At 46.8% G+C, this 23656-nt stretch overlaps 1 protein-coding gene across 4 annotated transcripts in view; it reads right to left on the reverse strand.

Annotated features, from left to right (window-relative positions):
• Positions 1–23656, reverse strand: part of CENPP (centromere protein P) — a 748246-nt gene that overhangs the window by 23747 nt on the left and 700843 nt on the right. For all 4 annotated transcript variants that reach the window (XM_063940717.1, XM_063940719.1, XM_063940716.1 and 1 more), the window contains exons 7-8: positions 12588–12667; positions 10962–11053 (exon numbers count right to left, since the gene is read on the reverse strand). In XM_063940717.1, coding sequence (XP_063796787.1) covers positions 10962–11053; positions 12588–12667 — 172 coding nt within the window. The remainder of the gene's footprint in view (positions 1–10961; positions 11054–12587; positions 12668–23656) is intronic.

Raw genomic sequence — 23656 nt, forward strand, 5'->3', positions numbered from 1 at the left:
TTTTAGATCCACGGTTTTTAGTGGCTCAAACCAATGTGATTTTAAGAAAAACTCAACACCACGTTGAGATCCCAATGTGCCACAGGGGGCACAAACGGGGGCTGAATATGCAGCACTCCTTTCACAATGTCTGAACTTCAGGTACTGAAGCTAGTTATTTTTGAAAGAAAATCGACAGAGCCGAGATCTGTACTTTAATGGAGCCTAGATTTAGGCCCATATTCACTCCTGCTTGCAGGAAATGTAGAAATCGACCTAGAGGAAATTCCTCTGTTGGGGCCTTTTTGGCCTCGCACCATGCAACATATTTCCGCCATATGCGGTGATAATGCTTTGCCGTAACATCTTTCCTGGCTTTAATAAGCGTAGGAATGACTTCTTCCGGAATACCCTTTTCCTTCAGGATCCGGCGTTCAATCGCCATGCCGTCAAACGCAGTCGCGGTAAGTCTTGGAACAGACAGGGCCCCTGCTGACGCAGGTCCTGTCTGAGCGGCAGAGGCCATGGGTCCTCTGATATCATTTTCTGAAGTTCCGGGTACCAAGCCCTTCTTGGCCAATCCGGAACCACGAGTATCGTTCTTACTCCTCGCCATCTTATTATTCTCAGTACCTTTGGTATGAAAGGCAGAGGAGGGAACACATAAACCGACTAGTACACCCACGGTGTCACTAGAGCGTCCACAGCTATCGCCTGAGGGTCCCTTGACCTGGCGCAATATCTCTTTAGCTTTTTGTTGAGGCGGGACGCCATCATGTCCACCTGTGGCCTTTCCCAACGGTTTACCAACAGCAGGAAGACTTCTGGATGAAGTCCCCACTCTCCCGGGTGTAGGTCGTGTCTGCTGAGAAAGTCTGCTTCCCAGTTGTCCACTCCCGGAATGAACACTGCTGACAGTGCTAGTACGTGATTTTCCGCCCATCGGAGAATCCTTGTGGCTTCTGCCATTGCCATCCTGCTTCTTGTGCCGCCCTGTCGGTTCACATGGGCGACTGCCGTGAGGTTGTCTGACTGCATCAGTACCGGCTGATTTTGAAGCAGGGGTCTTGCCTGACTTAGGGCATTGTAAATGGCCCTCAGTTCCAGAATTTATATGTAGGGAAGTCTCCTGACTTGACCATAGGCACTGTAAGTTTCTTCCCTGTGTGACTGCTCCCCAGCCTCGAAGGCTGGCATCCGTGGTCACCAGGACCCAGTCCTGTATGCCGAAACTGCGTCCCTCTAGAAGATGAGCACCCTGCAGCCACCACAGTAGAGACACCCTGGTCCTTGGAGACAGGGTTATCATTTGATGCATTTGAAGATGCGATCCCGACCACTTATCCAAGAGGTCCCACTGGAAGGTCCTCGCATGGAACCTGCCGAATGGAATTGCTTCGTATGAAGCCACCATTTTTCCCAGGACTCGTGTGCAACGATGCACCGATACCCTTTTTGGTTTTAGGAGGTCTCTGACTACAGATGACAGCTCCTTGGCTTTCTCCTGCGGGAGAAACACTTTTTTCTGTTCTGTGTCCAAAATCATCCCCAGGAACAGTAAGCGAGTGGAAGGAACCAGCTGTGACTTAGGAATGTTCAGAATCCAGCCATGCTGTTGTAGCACCTCCTGAGATAGTGCTACTCCGACCAGTAACTGCTCCCTGGACCTTGCCTTTATAAGGAGATCGTCCAAGTATGGGATAAATAAAAACTCCCGTTTTTTGAAGGAGTATCATCATTTCTGCCATTACCTTGGTAAACACCCTCGGTGCCGTGGACAGTCCAAATGGTAGTGTCTGGAATTGGTAATGGCAATCCTGTACCACAATCTGAGGTACTCCTGGTGAGGAAGGTAAATAGGGACATGCAGGTAAGCATCCTTGATGTCCAGGGATACCATGTAATCCCCCTCGTCCAGGCTTGCAATAACCGCCCTGAGCGATTCCATCTTGAACTTTGTTATGTAAGTGTTCAAGGATTTCCATTTTAAAATGGGTCTCACCGAACCGGCTGGTTTCGGTACCACAAACAGTGTGGAATAGTAACCCCGTCCTTGACTATCACCTGCTGGGAATACAGCTTGTGAATTGCCTCTAGCACAGCCTCCCTGCCTGAGGGAGTTGTCGGCAAGGCAGATTTGAGTAAACGGCGGGGGGGAGACGCCTCGACTTCCAGCTTGTACCCCTGAGATATTACTTGAAGGATCCAGGGATCCACCTGTGAGCGAGCCCACTGATCGCTGAAATTTTTGAGGCGGCCCCCCACCGTACCTGGCTACGCCTGTGGAGCCCCCGCGTCATGCGGTGTACTCAGAGGAAGCAGGGGAAGAATTTTGATTCTGGGAACTGGCTGCTGGTGCAGCTTTTTTTCTCTTCCCTCGTTTGACCCGCCTGCTTTTTTGAAGCCGAAAGGACTGTACCTGATAATACAGTGCTTTTCTTAGGCTGTGAGGAAACCTGAGGTAAAATATTTTTATCCCAGCTGTTGCTGTGGATACGAGGTCCCAGAGACCATCCCCAACCAATTCCTCACCCTTATAAGGCTCTATGTGCCTTTTAAAGTCAGCATCACCTGTCCAGTGTCGGGTCTCCAATACCCTCCTGACAGAATGGACATTGCAATAATTCAGGATGCCAGCCGGCAAAATATTCCTCTGTGCATCCCTCATATATAAGACGACGTCTTATGTTCGCAAAATAGTATCCCTGTTTGAAAGGGGTACAGACCACGCTGCAGCAGACTGCAGGTCTCAGTCTAGTACCTGAGTGTGTAAATACAGACTTCAGGATAGCCTCCTGCTATTTATCAGCAGGTACCTTCAAAGTGGCCGTATCCTAAGACGGCAGTGCCACCTTGACAAACGTGTGAACGCCTTATCCACCCTAGGGGATATCTCCCAGCGTAACTTATCCTCTGGCGGGAAAGGGTACGCCATCAGTAACTTGTTAGAAATTACCAGTTTCTTATCGGGGAAACCCACGCTTTTTCACACTTCATTCACTCATTTGATGGGGGAACAAAACACTGCCTGCTTTTTCTCCCCACACATAAAACCCTTTGTTTTTTTTTTTTTTGTTTTTTTTTTGGTACTTGGGTTAACGTCAGAAATGTGTAACACATTTTATATTGCCGGGATCATGTAACGGATGTTCCTAGTGGATTGTGTATATGTCTCAACCTCGTCGACACTGGAGTCAGACTCCGTGTCGACATCTGTGTCTGCCATCTGAGGGAGCGTTGATGGCCTTTGAGACGTCTGGGCAGGCGCAGGCTGAGAAGCCGGCTGTCCCATAGCTGTTACGTCATCCAGCCTTTTATGTAAGGAGTTGACACTGTCGGTTAATACCTTCCACCTATCCATCCACTCTGGTGTCGGCCCACAGGGGCGACATCTCATTTATCGGCATCTGCTCCGCCTCCACATAAGTCTCCTCATCAAACATGTCGACACAGCCGTACCGACACACCGCACACACACAAGGAATGCTCCAATGAGGACAGGACCCACAAAAGCCCTTTGGGGGGACAGAGTGAGAGTATGCCAGCACACACCAGAGCGCTATATAATGCAGGGACTAACTGAGTTATGTCCCCTATAGCTGCTTTTATATAATTTATACTGCGCCTAAATTTAGTGCCCCCCCTCTCTGTTTTAACCCTGTTCTGTAGTGTAGACTGCAGGGGAGAGCCAGGGAGCTTCCTTCCAGCGGATCTGTGAAGGAGAAATGGCGCCAGTGTGCTGTGGGAGATAGCTCCGCCCCTTTTCCGCGGACTATTCTCCCGCTTTTTTCTGGATTCTGGCAGGGGTATTTTCCACATATATAGCCTCTGGGGCTATATATTGTGGTATTTTTGCCAGCCAAGGTGTTATTATTGCTTCTCAGGGCGCCCCCCCCCCCAGCGCCCTGCACCCTCAGTGACCGGAGTGTGAAGTGTGTATGAGGAGCAATGGCGCACAGCTGCAGTGCTGTGCGCTACCTTGGTGAAGACTGATGTCTTCTGCCGCCGATTTTCCGGACCTCTTCTTGCTTCTGGCTCTGTAAGGGGGACGGCGGCGCGGCTCCGGGACCGAACACCAAGGACTGGGCCTGCGGTCGATCCCTCTGGAGCTAATGGTGTCCAGTAGCCTAAGAAGCCCAATCCGGCTGCAAGCAGGCGAGTTCGCTTCTTCTCCCCTTAGTCCCTCGCTGCAGTGAGCCTGTTGCTAGCAGGTCTCACTGAAAATAAAAAACCTAAATCTATACTTTCTTTCTAAGGGCTCAGGAGAGCCCCTAGTGTGCATCCAACCTCGGCCGGGCACAAGATCTAACAGAGGCTTGGAGGAGTGTCATAGTGGGAGGAGCCAGTGCACAGACATTAATTTTTAAAAAACACATGTAATGTATTTTAAATGCACATAAAAACATTCAGAATCACCAATGTGGGCTGTTTAAAACACTAGTGTCCGTTCCTTAATTAGCATGGACTGCAGATGGGATGAAGGAATAAAAACAATATAGGGCTGATGGCACAGTCCAGGTACAACGTTACCACAAGAGCGTCCGCTGGAGGTATAGGTACCCTGAATTAAGTCCCTTAAAAGGGTGATGTTTGCGGTGTCCTCACCAGAATGCAGTATCCTCAATGCAGAGTGGATGTAAATAAGCACCAGTGGCAAATCCGTTCACCAGTTTTTTTCTGCACAATGGTGTTTGGAGTCCAATAAAGGTCCGGGCACATCCGGAGCAGCTTCCAATGAAAAATGGGTGATCTGAAATAACACCTGACGTGTTTTGCTGCAGGACCTGCAGCTTTTTCAAAGGTGATCTGACAAGTTTACAAACTGGGTATTTATACCCTTAATGACTGCTAATTAGCCTGCACCTGTTCAATCCAACCATCTCAACTGGCCAATTTATTCACAAAACATATATAATCATAAGTAAAAAATACTTTAATTAGAGTACAGTACAGACTCGCTTCCAACAATTTGTCTTTTAAGTGTTGTTTTAATAATAAAACACATTCTAAAATCAGAACCAACACGAATTACTTCCAGGTTATTATATGACTCAATGGTCATGTGACTATTTCTTTAAGGGATTATTATCTAGTTCCGGGTCACACAGTGCCAAATGCTGTTGTTGCTTAGCAACGTGATATATACACTTAACCCCATAGAAACCTTATTGGGGAGGGACAAAATAGATCAATTACACCAGATGCGGTCACAAAATTTACACAATGTGATCCGTAACACAAACTAATTATCAGGTGCATGTACGCGCATAATAACGCTAGTGTTCTCCGGAATGGGAGTTGCTAGGAAACCTATTGCGGTTACGTGACCGACGTCACTTGTACTTCACTTCCGCACTTCTGGGTATGTGCAGTGTGTGTCCTAGCAACAAAAAAATGCATACTGATCACGTGATGGGGTCACGTGTCTGTGGCCCACATTGTGATCTGATTTCCGGGTATCTGAAGCGCATAATAGCGCTAGTGCTCCGGAGTAAAAGTTGTTAGGAAACCTATTGTGGTCATGTGACCAACATCACTTGTACAACACTTCCGCACTTTGGGGTATTGGGAGTGTGTGTCCTAGCAACAGATAATACACGCTAATCACATGATGTGGTCACGTCACCCGCATCGTGATCTGATTACCGGGTATTTGGAGCGCATAATAGCGCTAGTACTACTCCAAAGGGAAACTGATGTGGGTAATCACATGATCACTTGTCATATATCTATTCTTCTATGTATATATTATACCCCTTTTTGCTGCGACGCGTGCTACAGCCCCCTTTCCCACAGCACTCACCAACCCGGCATACTGCCGGGTTGGTGACGCTGCTAGTGACGCGGCAGGAGCGGCGCTGGGAGATCATATGATCTCCAAGCGCCGCCCTCCCATACACTGTGAACGGAAGCCATGTCGCCTCGACATGGCTCCCGTTCACACTATACAACTTACCGGGTTGAACACGTGTTCAACCCGGCAAGCTACCCAGGTAGGATTCCCGGATCACTTGACCCGGGAATTTGCAGGGGAACCCTTTTCCACTAGGGAAAAACACGGGTAAATGCGCACCCCCGCGCATTTACCCGTGTTTTAAAAGCTAGTGGAAAAGGGGTGCTAGTAACACCGGTAGCCCTCTTATTTCACTTAAGCAAGAACTAAAATCTCAGTGTATAAACAAAGACATTATTACAGTTTCAGTGATTATATAGTCACCAAGAGAGGTATAGAGGAGCCCTACACACATAATGAAATATATTGATCTATTACTAAACCCCATAGTATAGCAGTATGGGTGTAATTCTAGAGTCTTCATCCATAATACGATCCATGGTATCTTTTAGATTCCAACACAGACAAGGAAACCTTAATGGAAAACAATACTAAACAGAGGCAAGAAAATGAATCTCAACATTAGGGATTCCTGGACATAAGACCTACTTCACAAAATTAAGTGAAGTTAATAAAGAGTCAGTAGAATTAAATATGATAATCTAGATAACCTGCCTTTCTCTGAGTCCTTCGGGAAATATACTATTCTTCCTGAACATCCATAGAACCTCTTGTTTACACAGCTTTTTAAACCTATCACCTCCCCGCAGAGTCTTGGGGATGTGCTCTACACCTATCAGTTTTAAACAAGCTGGTTTCCCATGGTGCAGTTAAAATACATTTTATGTCTTTTCATTACCTTTCAATCCATCCATCTCTGTGTCATAATCTCCGCTTTTAATTATATTTTTATTGTTTATATATGCTAAGCGCTGCTACTCTATATTTTGTTTGTGTCCTGAAGCTAACCTGGATCTCAGTGCATCTGTGCATTCGCCTCCTGAGGAAAATGGTGGCCTCTTACGAAGGGATTCAGTAAGGAAGGTTTTATGCGAGGCTCTTCCAGCTGGATCTGCTGGACAAATGGTCCGGATCGCATCTTCACATGCATCAGAGGATCCATCTGTCGCCAAAAGTCAGGATCTACGTCCTGTGGTGGCTACAGACTTCTCACCTAGTTGAGGGTTGGAGGTTCGGGATTTAGAATTGGATTCTGCTAACCACAGACGCAAGCCTCAGAGGTTGGGGCGCAGTCACCCAGGGGGTGCAGTTTCAAGGAAGATGGTCAAGTCAGGAAGTAGTCCTTCCAAAAAAATATCTTGGAACTCAGGGCTATATACAATGCCCATCTGCAGGCCTAATCTCTTCTTCAGAATCAGGCCATTCAGGTCCAGTCGGACAATGTGATGGCAGTGACGTACATAAACCGACAGGGCGGAACGAAAAGCAGAGCCGCAATGTCAGAGGTGTCAAGAATTCTGCTTTGGGTGGAAAAACATGCTGTGGCGTTGTCAGCGGTCTTCATTCCGGGAGTAGACAACTGGGAAGCAGACTTCCTCAGCAGACATGACCTGCACACGGGGGAGTGGGGCCTTCACCCGGAGGTCTTCCAGTGGTTGACACATCGGTGGGGATATCCACAAATCGACATGATGGCCTCTCGACTCAACAAGAAGCTCAAGCGGTATTGTTCCAGGTCGAGAGACCCACAAGCAGTGGTGGTAGACGCTCTGGCAACTCCGTGGGTCTACGAGCTGGTGTACGTGTTTCCTCCACTTCCTCTGATCCCAAGAATTCTAAAAAGAATAAAAAGGGAAAAGGTTCAAGCAATCCTCATTGCCCCGGACTGGCCACGAAGGGCCTGGTATGCAGAACTTCTTGAGATGCTGCTCAAAGTTCTGTGGCCTCTACAACTTCGCGAGGCCCGTTCGTCTATTAAGACTTACCACGGATACGTTTAACAGCATGGAAGTTGAACAGCTGATTCTAGCCAGTAGAGGGTTTCCTGACAAGGACATCATGACTATGATCCAAGCCAGGAAGGGGGTAACGTCTAAACATTACCACTGTATTTGGAAGAAATATGGTACTAATTCAGACCTGATTGCTCACTAGCGTTTTTTGCAGCACTGCGATCAGGTCAGAACTGCGCATGCGCAAGCACCACAATGCGCAGGCGCGTCGTACGGGTACAAAGCGGATCGTTGCTGTGCGATGGGTTTTCCGAAGAATCCATTCGCACAGCCGATCGCAAGCAGATTGACAGGGGGAAGACGTTCGAGGGTAGCAACTGACCATTTTCAGGGAGTGGTTGGAAAAACGCAGGAGTGTCCAAGCGTTTGCAGGGCGGGTGTCTGATGTCAATTCCGGTCCTGAACTGGTGGAAGTGATCGCAGCGACTGAGTAAGTGCTGGGCAACTCAGAAACTGCACAAAGTTTATTTGTACTGCTCGGCTACACATGCGTTCACAAACTTGGACATCTAAAATACACTCCCTTGTAGGCGGCGACTATCTGATCGCAGCGCTGCAAAAAACTGCTAGCGAGCGATCAGGTCTGAATTAGGCCCAATGTCTCTTGGTGTGAGAGCAGATAATTTTCTGCAGTGGAATTTCATCTGTGACGTTTCCTGCTTTTTGTGTAGTCAGGCGTGGATGTGGTCCTACGTCTAGGTTCCATAAAAGTACAGATTTCGGCCATGTCTATTTTCTTTCAGAAACAATTGGCTTCTCTCCCTGAGGTCCAGACGTTCTTGAAAGGTGTTCTGCACATCCAGCCTCCTTTTGTGCCTCCCACGGTACCTTGGGATCTCCATTTGGTGCTGCAGTTCCTCCAATTGGACTGGTTTGAACCGTTACAGGAAGTACGCAAGTACCTTACGTGAAAGACCGTCACACTGTTGGCCTTGGCTTCAGCAAGACGTGTGTCGGAGTTGGGGGCGTTGTCTCACAAGAGCCCCTACCTAATTTTCCATGAGGACAGAGTTAAACTCAGAACTCGTCAGCAATTTCTTCCTAAGGTGGTGTCTGCGTTTCACATCAACGAACCTATTGTGGTTCCGGTTGTTACGGACACCTCTGCTACTTGAAAGTCTTTGGATGTTGTGAGGGCTTTGAAGGTGTATGTAAAGAGAACAGCTCGTCACAGGAAATCGAACTTGCTGTTCGTTCTATAGGATCCCAATAAAATTGGGTGTCCTGCTTCAAAGCAGTCAATTGCACGCTGGCTCAGGCTCACTATCCAGCATGCTTATTCCACGGCAGGCTTGCCGGTTCCAAAATCTGTTCAGGCCCACTCTACTAGGTCGGTGGGTTCTTCTTGGACGGGGGTGTCTCGGCTTTACAGCTCTGCCGAGCAGCTACTTGGTCAGGTTCAAACACGTTTGCTAAGTTTTACATGTCTGATACTTTGGCCCCTGAGGACCTTCAGTTTGGTCAATCAGTTCTGCAGGAACCTGAGCACTCTCCCACCCGGTTTGGGAGCTTTGGTACATCCCCATGGTACTAAATGAATTCTTTGTATCCCCTAGGACGTAAGAGAAAAAAGGATTTTAATTAGCTATCGGTAAATCCTTTTCTCATAGTCTGTAGGGAATACTGGGCGCCCGCCCGGTGCTTTAGTCTTCCTACACTGTTACTTGGTTAAGTATTCTGGTTTGTTCAGCTGTTGCTGTTCCTGTTTCAAGTTTGGTTAGCATGGCTTTCCTCTTGTTTGTGTGTGCTGGTTCGTAATGTCACCAATTTCCTTATCTATCTTTCTCTCAAAGTATGTCTGTCTTCTCGGGCACAGTTTCCTAGCCTGAGTCTGGAAGGAGGGGCATAGAGGGAGGAGCCAGCGCACACTATCTATTTCTTAAAGTGCCCATGGCTCCTAGTGGACCCGTCTATACCCCATGGTACTAAATGGATTCCCAGTATCCCCTACGGACTACGAGAAAAGGATTTACCGGTAGGTAATTCAAATCCCATTTGTGTTCACAGAGCAACGGGACAATATCTGGGCACTGTTTAATACATTTGAGCAGACCCCCACCCGGCTACTTCATGATGCCACCTGGCTGGAAAAGTTTTCTGGGGAGAAACACTGTATCGGTTATATTGCTATTTGTTTGAGTGTTATGCTGTGTATTTAATTGGTAATTGAATTCATGCACATGTAATTGCTTTGGCATGACTCAAATGTAATTTTACTGCATATTTGTTATTTTGCTTAATTATGTCTATATTTACATGCTTAAATATATTCATGTACGCTGACTGTCCAGTGGAATGGAATTTATGGCACCTTCTAAATTAATGATGATAATGCTCTGAAAGTTAGAACTCTAACCCGTGTTGTAGTTCCACCATTAGAATGTGGAGCTATGTTTGGACAGTAGGACAAAAAAAAAGTCAGAACATGCTAAAAGGGGGGCTGACTATGTTATGGTGCCATCACCAGTGTCCCAACACTGTTCTAATGCTACTTACAGCGTTGTAACCATGTGGCTCTTATGTACACATGCTGGTACATGGCATGTCTGAATACTGGTGCCAGCATTGCTGTGTAAGCCAGATCATAATATGGGTGACTTTTGTATAATGAGACCTATAAATAAATTGAAGACTGCTAAAGGAAATACTATTATAAATATGTAACACAGACAATCTCCACCTTCTAGTTTAATATATATCTCTTACTTAGTATAATATATACAGTACTATAAAGTAAGTACGAGGTGGGTATGAGATCTCGGCCCACAGGATGCCGGCTGTCACTATACCGACAGCGGCATCCCGTCTGCCAGAATGCCGGCAGCAGAGCAAGCGCAACGAGGCCCCTTGCACGCTTGCTGCCCTCGCTTCACAGGTTGTGTTCTTCCTCTATAGATGTAGTGAACACCCACAGAGGGAGAATCACCTACCTCGCCGGTGGCATTTTACCCCCATCAGGATTCCAGCATTGGTATTGCGACTGCCGGGATCCTGACGGTTGGTATGTTGAACTCATACCGTAAGTTCTGTGTAAGATTATAGAGCTATATAATGTATTCTGTCTTCTTACTGTACCTAGCTGACATTACATGCACACAGTAAATTAATTCTAAGCAATATTTGCATTCTCTAATTAAAACAGCTTAACATTCTCTAAAGTATATCAGAGCCACTACCTTGTTCTGGTACATGTGGTAATAAGTCCAAGACTGGTATCACCGCACCTTCTCCATTTATGGTGATCTTCCACACCAGCATCAGCTCAAACCTGTGCCAAGAAAATGACATGACCATCACGGAGGTGTATGACTGAAGAAGCTGCTAAAGTATGCAAAACGTGGAAAGCTAATTACTACCACTAACTAATGTAGATTTGCACAGATCTACATGAATTAGTAATGATGGTAGTATATAACCAATAAAAGAAAGGAGAATTGTTTCTTAAAGACAGTATATGTGAACCCGTGGGACATGATTAAGAACATTAACCCACATTAATAAAGGAGTGGGGATTCCCTGTAAGGGAATAGGGAGAGCACATCCACATTCTGTCATACAGAAGTTTGGGTAGGGTTAAACAAAAACAACAACAACCGAGATAACCCTCCCTTGGCCTCTTCCCCTATAATGAAATGGTTTGGGTGTAATGATTACTGGGCAGATAAACACAGTCCTCTATGATTTTATAACTGTAATCCAGGCATTCCCAACCACGGTCCTCAAGGCACACCAACAGTGCAGGTTTTAGTGATATCCAGGCTGCAGCACAGGTGACTTAATTAGTAGCTCAGTTATTTTGATTTAACCATCTGTGCTGCAGCCTGGATATCACTAAAACCTGCACTGTTGGTGTGCCTTGAGGACCGTGGTTGGGAATGCCTGCTGTAATCGGTCTCTGCCTTCCTTGATAGTTAATGCAGTGGTACTCTTCGTGGGGTTCTACACTGTGATTGTTGGGGGTCTCTCTCTAAAAGAATAGTTTTAATGTATTTTTGTAACTCCCTCACTATCAGGCTTCTCCACAACCTTGCAAAGTTTCAAATGTGTACAGAAAACCCAGCTGTTCATCAAAGTGTACCCTTCCACCATATAACCTTGTCACCAGGTCAATTACCCCACCATCCTACCTCTGCCACCTCCACCTCGCCCACTTCCTGCCCTCTGGTCTCCATCCACATGTTCACGCCTGATGTTATAGGTCTGTGTTCCCTTTCCCCTAGATTGTAAGCTCCTAGGAGCAGGGTCCTTCTCCCTCCTGTTCTCACAGCCCCCTTCTCTAGCACTTCATTGACAGCCTTCACCTACTTAGTGGCCATTTAGCCCAGAATTCCTCTTGTTCACAGCCGTTCATCTCTTCCAGTGGCTCTACTCCTGCAGGTGGTGCCGCCACTATTGGAGACCGGTTACACCCTTCGCTGATCACTCCCTCGCTCAGCTTGCTTCCCAGCTGTGTTGTGTACTGAGAATTGTGGTGCTAATTGTTACTTGTGCTCTATGTTCTGCCTGCTGTAATGTTATGTTCTGTACACCATGTACTGTCCTACTGTTGCCAGATATACAGCGCTGCGGACAACTTGAGGCACTTTATAAATAATAACAGTTGTGTCTGTGACTGGCTGTAGGGACGTTATCTGCTTCGATGCAATGTTACTTCCATATTGTATGTCTGGAACAGAGGTTTTCGTGTACCCCCTGACTCTTATTTCTCTTTTCTCTTTGGCACCCCACTTCATTTTCAAAAATACTAATTAATTAAAGGAAACAAAAAAAGATTGCTGATATATTAATTTCCATTTACATACCCAGGGAGCTCAGGGTTCATCAGTACCAGACAATCTGCACAAGATCCAAGTGGAAGTCCAACAGCAAGTGGATATTTTTCCTAAATGTTAACACAAATATGCAGGATGTTTACAAATGTATACAAGACTGTTACATCATTTTACTGATATATAATGTATATTGCTGTAATAATGTAAATGCACAACAGAACTTTGATACATGCAGCATTTAAAAAAAAAGGAAAGCCTAAAGCTGGGTACACACTGAAGAGATCTATTGTTTGTTCTAGCCAGTCTGCCGCTATATCTTTCTAGTGTGTACACAAGCCCTATGGGGTGTACTGTAAACATCTAGGCAAATGTGAAAGAATTCTAAGAGAAAAATTACTATTGCATGAGTATCAATTAATACTGATTTCCATAAATCTTTTCCCATCAAATTTTTCCCACATAACAATCTATTTTGCCATTTAGTCCATTAAATGTCAATAATATTAATAACAATTATGATTACACAAACTACTTTTCCTGTGACAGCATTTGTATTCTCAAATGTAGAACACCAATAAGAGAGGCGTGCTGATTATAACCTTTACACTAAGATTACAACCTATTAAAACATTCTAAATCATTACATGGATTAAAACATGCATAACATTTAACTCTAATATACAGCATAGTAATAATAAAAAATAATACTATATTTGACCTATATACAATAACCGAAATAGCTTTTACCCCGATAGAGCTATCATCGTCTCTAAAGTCAGGTACTGTTAATCCCTTTCTTAATTCCCTGCAGGTTGTGCATCCTCCAAATATTCACACATTAATAATAGCTCCATAGAGAAACAATCATCAATATCCAGTATGAAAAACTCAGTGTGCATAAATAGTTTTCCTATATCAAACAGGAATTGTCTCATTAAGGGTAATATAACCTGGTGACCATGTTGGAAATCACAGGCAACATTAGCAAGTTGCAATATTGTTAAAACTCAAGTTACCACTAGTCTATTCCAGGACCGTCTTAACAGCACTGTCAGCTCCTGGTAAAGCAATGCACATGGGAATAAATAAAAAATAAAATGTATAACTTACCCCTCCTGCGGGCCCCTGCCATTTCTCCACATGCTTCCATACAGTGAATGGCTGTCGGCACTCTTGTGGATAGCTCCAGCCATCCACTGTTCTGCATATTGACAGGCATTCAGTGTTTGGCTGCGGGCTGGGAGGCAGGTAGAGACTGCCACAATCAGAGAGGCTGGGCAGAATTCTCTACCTGCCAAGGAGCTCCAGGACCACCAACCAGCCCTCCACTGTCCCTAGAATCATGGGGCTCTGGTGTACATTTTGTACATATGTTCAGATGGGCCAGACCTATTTCACTTAGGAATTACCGCTGGAATTCAGGCAACAAGTACAAACCTGAGTGGCCACTAAATGGCTTCACCACTAAGAGGGGTCCTGGTTCTGAGAACGCTGCCCATAACACCTTACTGTTTACCTCAGCATGCATGGTAAATCAATGCGCTAACTGCCACCAGAAGTACCTTTTAGGTCAAGTCCAGGGAGAACTCCTGCTCTCACCCCAAACACAATTAATACATACAAGTTAGGTAACATGAGCCTCTTAAGCCTTGAGTGTGAAAACACAGAATCCAGAACTACGATTAAGATGTTTAATCCAAGTCAAAACTTCAAATCTTATAGTTACAGAAAAAAAGTAAGGTTACAAGAATATAATAGCTTAAATAGTCACACAAGTAATTACAACTTAAAAAAAATAAAACGGGGAGAAAAACAACGTCCTAGTCACCTGTAGTACAGAACACTGGATGAGTGAGGCCTCTCTGCATATGTTGGAACATTATAGGGTCCAATCTCTCACTGGAACCACCTTACGATAAAGAACAATTTGCAGCCAGAGTTTCTCATATTTTAAAAACACTGCAGGCCCCCTCTCACTCCTCTCTGGAAGCATTTTAACCCTCCCAAGACAAGTGGAGGGTGAGTCTCAGCTTACACTGGGGGGTCTCAGCCATCCTAGAAGGTCTGATACTTAAATATTTTATGGCTTGCTTTAAAGCTCTGAGCTAGGGTTTACAACCCTTCTGGCCATAGATCTGGTTCCTGGGTAATCAAACTGTAGTTCTGGTCAGGGTGATTTCAGACCTGGGTAGACTATGTCTTCCCTAAACTGCAGGCTTGATCCCTGCAGTGTTTATTCACAGCTTCCTGTCCCAAACACAGGATTCTATGGCTGATTAGCATCTGTCTCTGGACTTCTGGTGGATATGAGCACATTCCTGCAGATCAATTAACTTTCTACCATTTGACATGCAAAGACATTTAACTGGTATAATACATTGATACATCAATCAGAATACTACTAATTTTAATCATGCTCAGTCCGATATAAGCATGGCCGAAAAACTGATATTTTACAAATGTTAAAAAAAACATTAATAAAATCATTTTGGATACATTTTAGATATGTTCTTGACCAAATTCAATAATGAAAAAACAGACAATTCCTGAGTGGTTTTTGGAAAAATATTTGCACGTTCAGTGGATTGGAATGGATTCAATAATACTGCTTCTGCCCAAGGTTACTGATTATTTACATGACACCATTTCCTGTCTGATATAAGAGAAGCATATACGAGTGCTATTTAGGCACTTAATTTACCACAGAACTGGATGGCTATTATTAGTTGCTTCTCTATGGTATTACTGCTAATTGTCCAAATGTATAGTACATATCCATAACTGTCAGTGCATCTTAGAAAACACCAGAACATCTCTATATTATTATAAAGATAGTCAAACATATCAATGTATGATAAATGATGTATGATGAAAAAAGGAACAAGAACTAGAAAGAGGAAGGATGGGAACAAAGAGGGAAAAGAAATTAGGGGGAAGGTCGCCATCGTGGTTTTAAGATGCCGTAGGAGGGCCAGTCATCATATAGGTTTTATAAACCTGAGATTCTTTAGAGGCGAGCCAGTCTGACCAGGTAGCATTAATGTAGAGGCATTCATTTGTGGGGGTGAGGTGAGTTCCTCCATGGCCATGTAAAAATCAACTCTTTGGAGCCAGTAAGTAATAGAGGGTTGCAGAGTGGTCCTCCAGTAGCATGGTACAGTGGCCCTAGCCGCATCCACCAGATGTCGTAGCAAAGAGCTTTTGTATTGGGATAGAGGAATGTCCATCAGGCTAAGTTCCAGGGACCAGATATCCAGTGATTTGGCGAGTGTGACCATTTGTACCTGTTGCCAGAAGCCAGTCAGCCTATGACAATGCCACCATATGTGGATACGGGTACCAAGTGACTTTTTACAGCGCCAACAGAAGGCAGGCATGGTCGGGAACATCTGGTGAATGCGCTCATGGCAGTGGTACCATCTAAATCACAGGTTCTAAAACTCGGTCCTCGGGACCCCACACAGTGCATGTTTTGCAGGTCTCCTAACAAAATCACAAGTGAAATAATTTGCTCCACCTGTAGACCTTTTAAAATGTGTCAGTGAGTAATTAATACACTTGTGCACCTGCTGGGTTACCTGCAAAACATGCACTGTGTGGGGTCCTGAGGACCAAGTTTGAGAACCTATAATCTAGATATAATTATGTATTGGGTTTCTGAAACCTGAATAGAAGGAGAGCTGGCAAAAATAAGAATTTACTTACCGATAATTCTATTTCTCGTAGTCCGTAGTGGATGCTGGGAACTCCGTAAGGACCATGGGGAATAGCGGCTCCGCAGGAGACTGGGCACAAAAGTAAAGCTTTAGGACTACCTGGTGTGCACTGGCTCCTCCCCCTATGACCATCCTCCAAGCCTCAGTTAGGATACTGTGCCCGGACGAGCGTACACAATAAGGAAGGATTTTGAATCCCGGGTAAGACTCATACCAGCCACACCAATCACACCGTACAACCTGTGATCTGAACCCAGTTAACAGCATGATAACAGAGGAGCCTCTGAAAAGATGGCTCACAACAATAATAACCCGATTTTTGTAACAATAACTATGTACAAGTATTGCAGACAATCCGCACTTGGGATGGGCGCCCAGCATCCACTACGGACTACGAGAAATAGAATTATCGGTAAGTAAATTCTTATTTTCTCTGACGTCCTAGTGGATGCTGGGAACTCCGTAAGGACCATGGGGATTATACCAAAGCTCCCAAACGGGCGGGAGAGTGCGGATGACTCTGCAGCACCGAATGAGAGAACTCCAGGTCCTCCTCAGCCAGGGTATCAAATTTGTAGAATTTAGCAAACGTGTTTGCCCCTGACCAAGTAGCTGCTCGGCAAAGTTGTAAAGCCGAGACCCCTCGGGCAGCCGCCCAAGATGAGCCCACCTTCCTTGTGGAATGGGCTTTTACAGATTTTGGCTGTGGCAGGCCTGCCACAGAATGTGCAAGCTGAATTGTACTACAAATCCAACGAGCAATAGTCTGCTTAGAAGCAGGAGCACCCAGCTTGTTGGGTGCATACAGGATAAACAGCGAGTCAGATTTCCTGACTCCAGCCGTCCTGGAAACATATATTTTCAAGGCCCTGACTACGTCCCACAACTTGGAGTCCTCCAACTCACTAGTAGCCGCAGGTACCACAATAGGTTGGTTCAGATGAAACACTGAAACCACCTTAGGGAGAAAATGAGGACGAGTCCTCAATTCCGCCCTGTCTGAATGGAAGATCAGATAAGGGCTTTTACAGGATAAAGCCCGCCAATTTTGACACGTGCCTGGCCGAGGCCAGGGCCAACAACATGACCACTTTCCATGTGAGATATTTTAACTCCACAGATTCAAGTGGTTCAAACCAATGTGACTTTAGGAACCCCAAAACTACATTGAGATCCCAAGGTGCCACTGGAGGCACAAAAGGAGGCTGTATATGCAGTACCCCTTTTACAGACGTCTGAACTTCAGGTAGTGAAGCTAGTTCTTTCTGGAAGAAAATTGACAGGGCCGAAATTTGAACCTTAATGGACCCCAATTTTAGGCCCATAGACACTCCTGTTTACAGGAAATGCAGGAATCGACCTAGTTGAAATTCCTCCATCGGGGCCTTACTGGCCTCGCACCACGCAACATATTTTCGCCAAATGCGGTGATAATGCTTTGCGGTTACATCCTTCCTGGCTTGACCAGGGTAGGGATGACTTCATCCGGAATGCCTTTTTCCTTCAGGATCCGGCGTTCAACCGCCCTGCCGTCAAACGCAGCCGCGGTAAGTCTTGGAATAGACAGGGTCCTTGCTGGAGCAGGTCCCTTCTTAGAGGTAGAGGCCACGGGTCCTCCGTGAGCATCTCTTGAAGTTCCGGGTACCAAGTCATTCTTGGCCAATCCGGAGCCACGAGTATAGTTCTTACTCCCCTCCGTCTTATAATTCTCAGTACTTTTGGTATGAGAGGAAGAGGAGGGAACACATACACTGACTGGTACACCCACGGTGTTACCAGAGCGTCCACAGCTATTGCCTGAGGGTCCCTTGACCTGGCGCAATACCTGTCCAATTTTTTGTTTAGACGGGACGCCATCATGTCCACCTTTGGTTTTTCCCAATGGTTTACAATCATGTGGAAGACTTCTGGGTGAAGTCCCCACTCTCCCGGGTGGAGGTCGTGCCTGCTGAGGAAGTCTGCTTCCCAGTTGTCCACTCCCGGAATGAACACTGCTGACAGTGCTATCACATGATTTTCCGCCCAGCGAAAAATCCTTGCAGCTTATGCCATTGCCCTCCTGCTTCTTGTGCCGCCCTGTCTGTTTACGTGGGCGACTGCCGTGATGTTGTCCGACTGGATCAGCACCGGCTGACCTTGAAGCAGAGGTCTTGCTTGGCTTAGGGCATTGTAAATGGCCCTTAGCTCCAAAATATTTATGTGAAGTGATGTCTCCAGGCTTGACCACAAGCCCTGGAAATTTCTTCCCTGTGTGACTGCTCCCCAGCCTCGCAGGCTGGCATCCGTGGTCACCAGGACCCAGTCCTGAATGCCGAATCTGCGGCCCTCTAGAAGATGAGCACTCTGCAACCAACACAGGAGAGACACCCTTGTCTTTGGTGACAGGGTTATCCGCTGATGCATCTGAAGATGCGATCCGGACCATTTGTCCAGCAGGTCCCACTGGAAAGTTCTTGCGTGGGATCTGCCGATGGAATTGCTTCGTAGGAAGCCACCATTTTTCCCAGGACCCTTGTGCACTGATGCACTGACACTTGGCCTGGTTTTAGGAGGTTTCTGACTAGTTCGGATAACTCCCTGGCTCTCTCCTCCGGGAGAAAACACCTTTTTCTGGACTGTGTCCAGGATCATCCCTAGGAATAGAAGACGTGTCGTCGGGATCAGCTACGATTTTGGAATATTGAGAATCCAACCGTGCTGCCGCAGCACTATCTGAGATAGTGCTACCCCGACTTCCAACTGTTCCCTGGATCTTGCCCTTATCAGGAGATCGTCCAAGTAAGGGATAACTAAAACTCCCTTCTTTCGAAGGAGTATCATCATTTCGGCCATTACCTTGGTAAAGACCCGGGGTGCCGTGGACAATCCAAACGGCAGCGTCTGAAACTGATAGTGACAGTTCTGTACCACAAACCTGAGGTACCCTTAGTGAGAAGGGTAAATTGGGACTTGTAGGTAAGCATCTTTGATGTCCAGAGAGACCATATAGTCCCCTTCTTCCAGGTTTGCAATCACTGCTCTGAGTGACTCCATCTTGAATTTGAACCTTTGTATGTAAGTGTTCAAGGATTTTAGATTTAAAATTGGTCTCACCGAGCCGTCCGGCTTCGGTACCACAAATAGTGTGGAATAGTACCCCTTTCCCTGTTGCAGGAGGGGTACCTTGATTTTCACCTGCTGGGAATACAGCCTGTGAATGGCTTGCAATACTGTCTCCCTGTCTGAGGGAGACGTCGGTAAAGCAGACTCTATGAAACGGCGAGGCGCCCAAGATGAGCCCACCTTCCTTGTGGAATGGGCTTTTACAGATTTTGGCTGTGGCAGGCCTGCCACAGAATGTGCAAGCTGAATTGTACTACAAATCCAACGAGCAATAGTCTGCTTAGAAGCAGGAGCACCCAGCTTGTTGGGTGCATACAGGATAAACAGCGAGTCAGATTTCCTGACTCCAGCCGTCCTGGAAACATATATTTTCAAGGCCCTGACTACGTCCCACAACTTGGAGTCCTCCAAGTCACTAGTAGCCGCAGGTACCACAATAGGTTGGTTCAAGTGAAAAGCTGAGACCACCTTCGGGAGAAACTGAGGACGAGTCCTCAATTCTGCCATATCCATCTGGAAAATCAGATAAGGGCTTTTTCAAGACAAAGCCGCCAATTCTGAAACCCGCCTGGCCGAAGCCAGGGCCAACAGTATGACCACTTTCCACGTGAGATATTTTAATTCCACAGTCTTAAGTGGTTCGAACCAATGTGATTTCAGGAATGCCAAAACCACATTGAGATCCCAAGGTGCCACTGGGGGCACAAAAGGAGGCTGAATATGCAGAACTCCTTTGACAAAAGTCTGAACTTCAGGCAGTGAAGCCAGTTCTTTCTGGAAGAAAATCGACAGAGCCGAAATCTGGACCTTGATGGACCCCAATTTGAGGCCCAACGTCACCCCTGCTTGCAGGAAGTGTAGGAATCGACCCAGTTGAAATTCCTCCTTCGGGGCCTTCATGGCCTCACACCAAGCAACATATTTCCGCCAAATGCGGTAATAATGTCTTGCGGTGACATCCTTCCTGGCTTTGATCAGGGTAGGGATGACTTCCTCCGGAATACCCTTTTCCTTTAGGATCCGGTGTTCAACCGCCATGCCGTCAAACGCAGCCGCGGTAAGTCTTGGAACAGACAGGGTCCCTGCTGCAGCAGGTCTTGTCTGAGCGGCAGCGGCCAAGGGTCCTCTGCCAGCATCTCTTGAAGTTCCGGGTACCAAGCTCTTCTTGGCCAATCCGGAACCACGAGTATGGTTTTCACTCCTCGCATTCTTATTATTCTCAGTACCTAGGGTATGAGAGGTAGAGGAGGAAACACATAAACCGACTGGTACACCCACGGTGTCACTAGAGCGTCCACAACGATCGCCTGAGGGTCCCTTGACCTGGCGCAATATCTTTTCAACTTTTTGTTGAGGCGGGACGCCATCATGTCCACCCGTGGTCTTCCCCAACGGTTTACCCGCATTTGGAAAACTTCTGGAAGAAGTCCCCATTCTCCCGGGTGTAGGTCGCCCATCGGAGAATCCTTGTGGCTTCTGCCATCGCCATCCTGCTTCTTGTGCCGCCCTGTCTGTTTACATGGGCGACCGCCGTGATGTTGTCTGATTGGATCAGTACCGGCTGGTTCTGAAGCAGGGGCCTTGCTTGGCTTAGGGCATTGTAAATGGCCCTTAGCTCCAGAATATTTATGTGAAGCGAAATCTCCTTGGAAATTTCTTCCCTGTGTGACTGCACCCCAGCCCCGAAGGCTGGCCTCCGTGGTCACCAGGACCCAGTCCTGTATTCCGAATCTGCGGCCCTCTAGTAGATGAGCCCTCTGCAGCCACCACAGCAGCGACACCCTGTTTCTTGTCGACAGGGTTATCCGCTGTTGTATCTGTAGATGGGACCCGGACCATTTGTCCCACAGGTCCCACTGGAACGTCCTTGCGTGGAACCTTCCGAATGGAATTATGCTTCGTACGAAGCTACCATTTTTTCCAGGACTCGTGTGCTTCCACTGGAAGAAACACTCTTTTCTGGTCTGTGTCCAGAATCATTCCCAGGAACAGAAGACGTGTCGTCGGGACCAGCTGTGACTTTGGAATATTGAGAATCCAGTCGTGCTGTTGTAGCACTTCCCGAGAGAGTGCTACCCCCACTACCAACTGTTCTTTGGACCTCGCCTTTATCAGGAGATCGTCCAAGTACGGGATAATAAAAACTTCCTTCTTGCGAAGGAGTATCATCATTTCGGCCATTACCTTGGTAAAGACCTTCGGTGCCGTGGACAACTCCAACGGCCGCGTCTGGAACTGATAGTGACAGTCCTGTACCACACATCTGAGGTACTCCTGGTGAGGAGGGTAAATGGGGACATGCAGGTACGCATCCTTGATGTCCAGGGAGACCCTGTAATCCCCCTCGTCCAGGCTCGTAATAACCGCCCTGAGCGATTCCATCTTGAACTTGAATCTTCTGATATAAAAGTTCAAGTATTTTAATTTTAAGATGGGTCTCACCGAACCGTTCTGTTTCGGTACCACAACCATTGTGGAATAGTAACCCCTTCCTTGCTGAAGGAGGGGCACCTTGACAATCACTTGTTGTGATTATATTGTTGAATAGCCACCAACACCGCCTCCCTGGCAGAGGGAGGTGCCGGTAAGGCAGATTTTAGGAAACGGCGGGGGGAAGAACGTCTCGAACTCCAGCCTGTACCCCTGAGATACTACTTGAAGGACCCAGGGATCCATGTGAGAGAGCACACTGGGCGCTGAAATTTCTGAGACGGGCCCCCACCGTACCCGGGTCCGCCTGAGCAGCCCCAGCGTCATGCTGTGGACTTACCGGACGCAGGGAGGACTTCTGCTCTTGGGAACTAGCTGTGTGCTGCAGCTTTTTCCTCTACCTTTGCCTCTCGGCAGAAAGGATGAGCCTCTAGCCCTCTTGCTTTTCTGGGGCCGAAAGGACTGTACTTGATGATACGGTGCTTTCTTTTGTTGTGGGGTAGCCTGTGGCAAAAAAGTCGATTTCCCAGCAGTAGCTGTGGAAACGAGGTCTGAAAGACCATCCCCAAACAGTTTTACCCCCTTATAGGGCAAAACTTCCATGTGCCGATTCGAGTCGGCATCGCCTGACCATTGCCGAGTCCATAACCCCCGTCTGGCGGCAATGGACCTAGCGCTTATTTTTTATGCCAGCCGGCAAATATCCCTCTGTGCATCACGCATGTATAAGACCACGTCTTTTATATGCTCTATTGTCAGCAAAATATTGTCCCTATCCATAGTAATTTTCCGACAGGGTATCTGACCACGCAGCGGGAGCACTGCACATCCATGCCGAAGCAATGGCTGGTCGCAATATAATGCCCGAGTGTGTGACTATATCTTTCAGGGTAACCCCCTGCTTTTTATCAGCAGGTTCCTTCAGGGCGGCCGTATCCGGAGACGGTAGTGCCACCTTTTCTGATAAGCGTGTAAGCGCTGTATCTACCCTATGGGGTGTTTCCCAACGTGACCTATCCTCTGGCGGGAAAGGGTACGCTGCCAATTACCGTTTAGAAATTATCAATTTCTTACCGGGGGTAGACCACGCTTCCTCACACACCTCATTTTATTTTCTCAGATGCAGGAAAAACTACTGGTAATTTTCTCTCACCAAACATAATACCCTTTTATGTGGTACCTGGGGTATTATCATAAATGTGTAATAAATTTTTCATTGCCTCAATCATGTAACCGGTGGACCTATTTGGAGGGTACACTAGTCTCATCGTCGTCGACACTGGAGTCGGTATCCGTGTCAACATCTGTTTCTGCCATCTGAGGTAGCGGGCGTTTTTAGAGCCCCCCATGACATTTGAGATGCTGGAACAGGCACAAGCTGAGTAGCCGGCTGTTCTGTGTCGTCGACCTTTTGTGTAAGGAGTTGACACTTTCACGTAATCCTTCCATAAGTCCAACCACACCGGTGTCGATCCCGCAGGGGGTGACATCACATTTACAGGCATTCGCTCCTCCTCCACATCATTATCCTCCTCATACATGTCGACACAGCCGTACCGACACACAGCACACACACAGGGAATGCTCTGACAGAGGACAGGACCCCACAAAGCCCTTTGGGGAGACAGAGGGAGAGTATGCCAGCACACACCAGGGCGCTATATATCACAGGGATATCACATATAAAGAGTGTTTTCCCTTATAGCTGCCTATATATATTGTATACTGCGCCTAAATTGTGCCCCCCCTCTCTTTTTAACCCTTTCTGTAGTGTATTGACTGCAGGGGAGAGCCAGGGAGCTTCCCTCCAACGGAGCTGTGAGGGAAAATGGCGCCAGTGTGCTGAAGGAG

Source organism: Pseudophryne corroboree, chromosome 9, assembly GCF_028390025.1.
Source record: "Pseudophryne corroboree isolate aPseCor3 chromosome 9, aPseCor3.hap2, whole genome shotgun sequence".
Classification (NCBI taxonomy): domain Eukaryota; kingdom Metazoa; phylum Chordata; class Amphibia; order Anura; family Myobatrachidae; genus Pseudophryne; species Pseudophryne corroboree.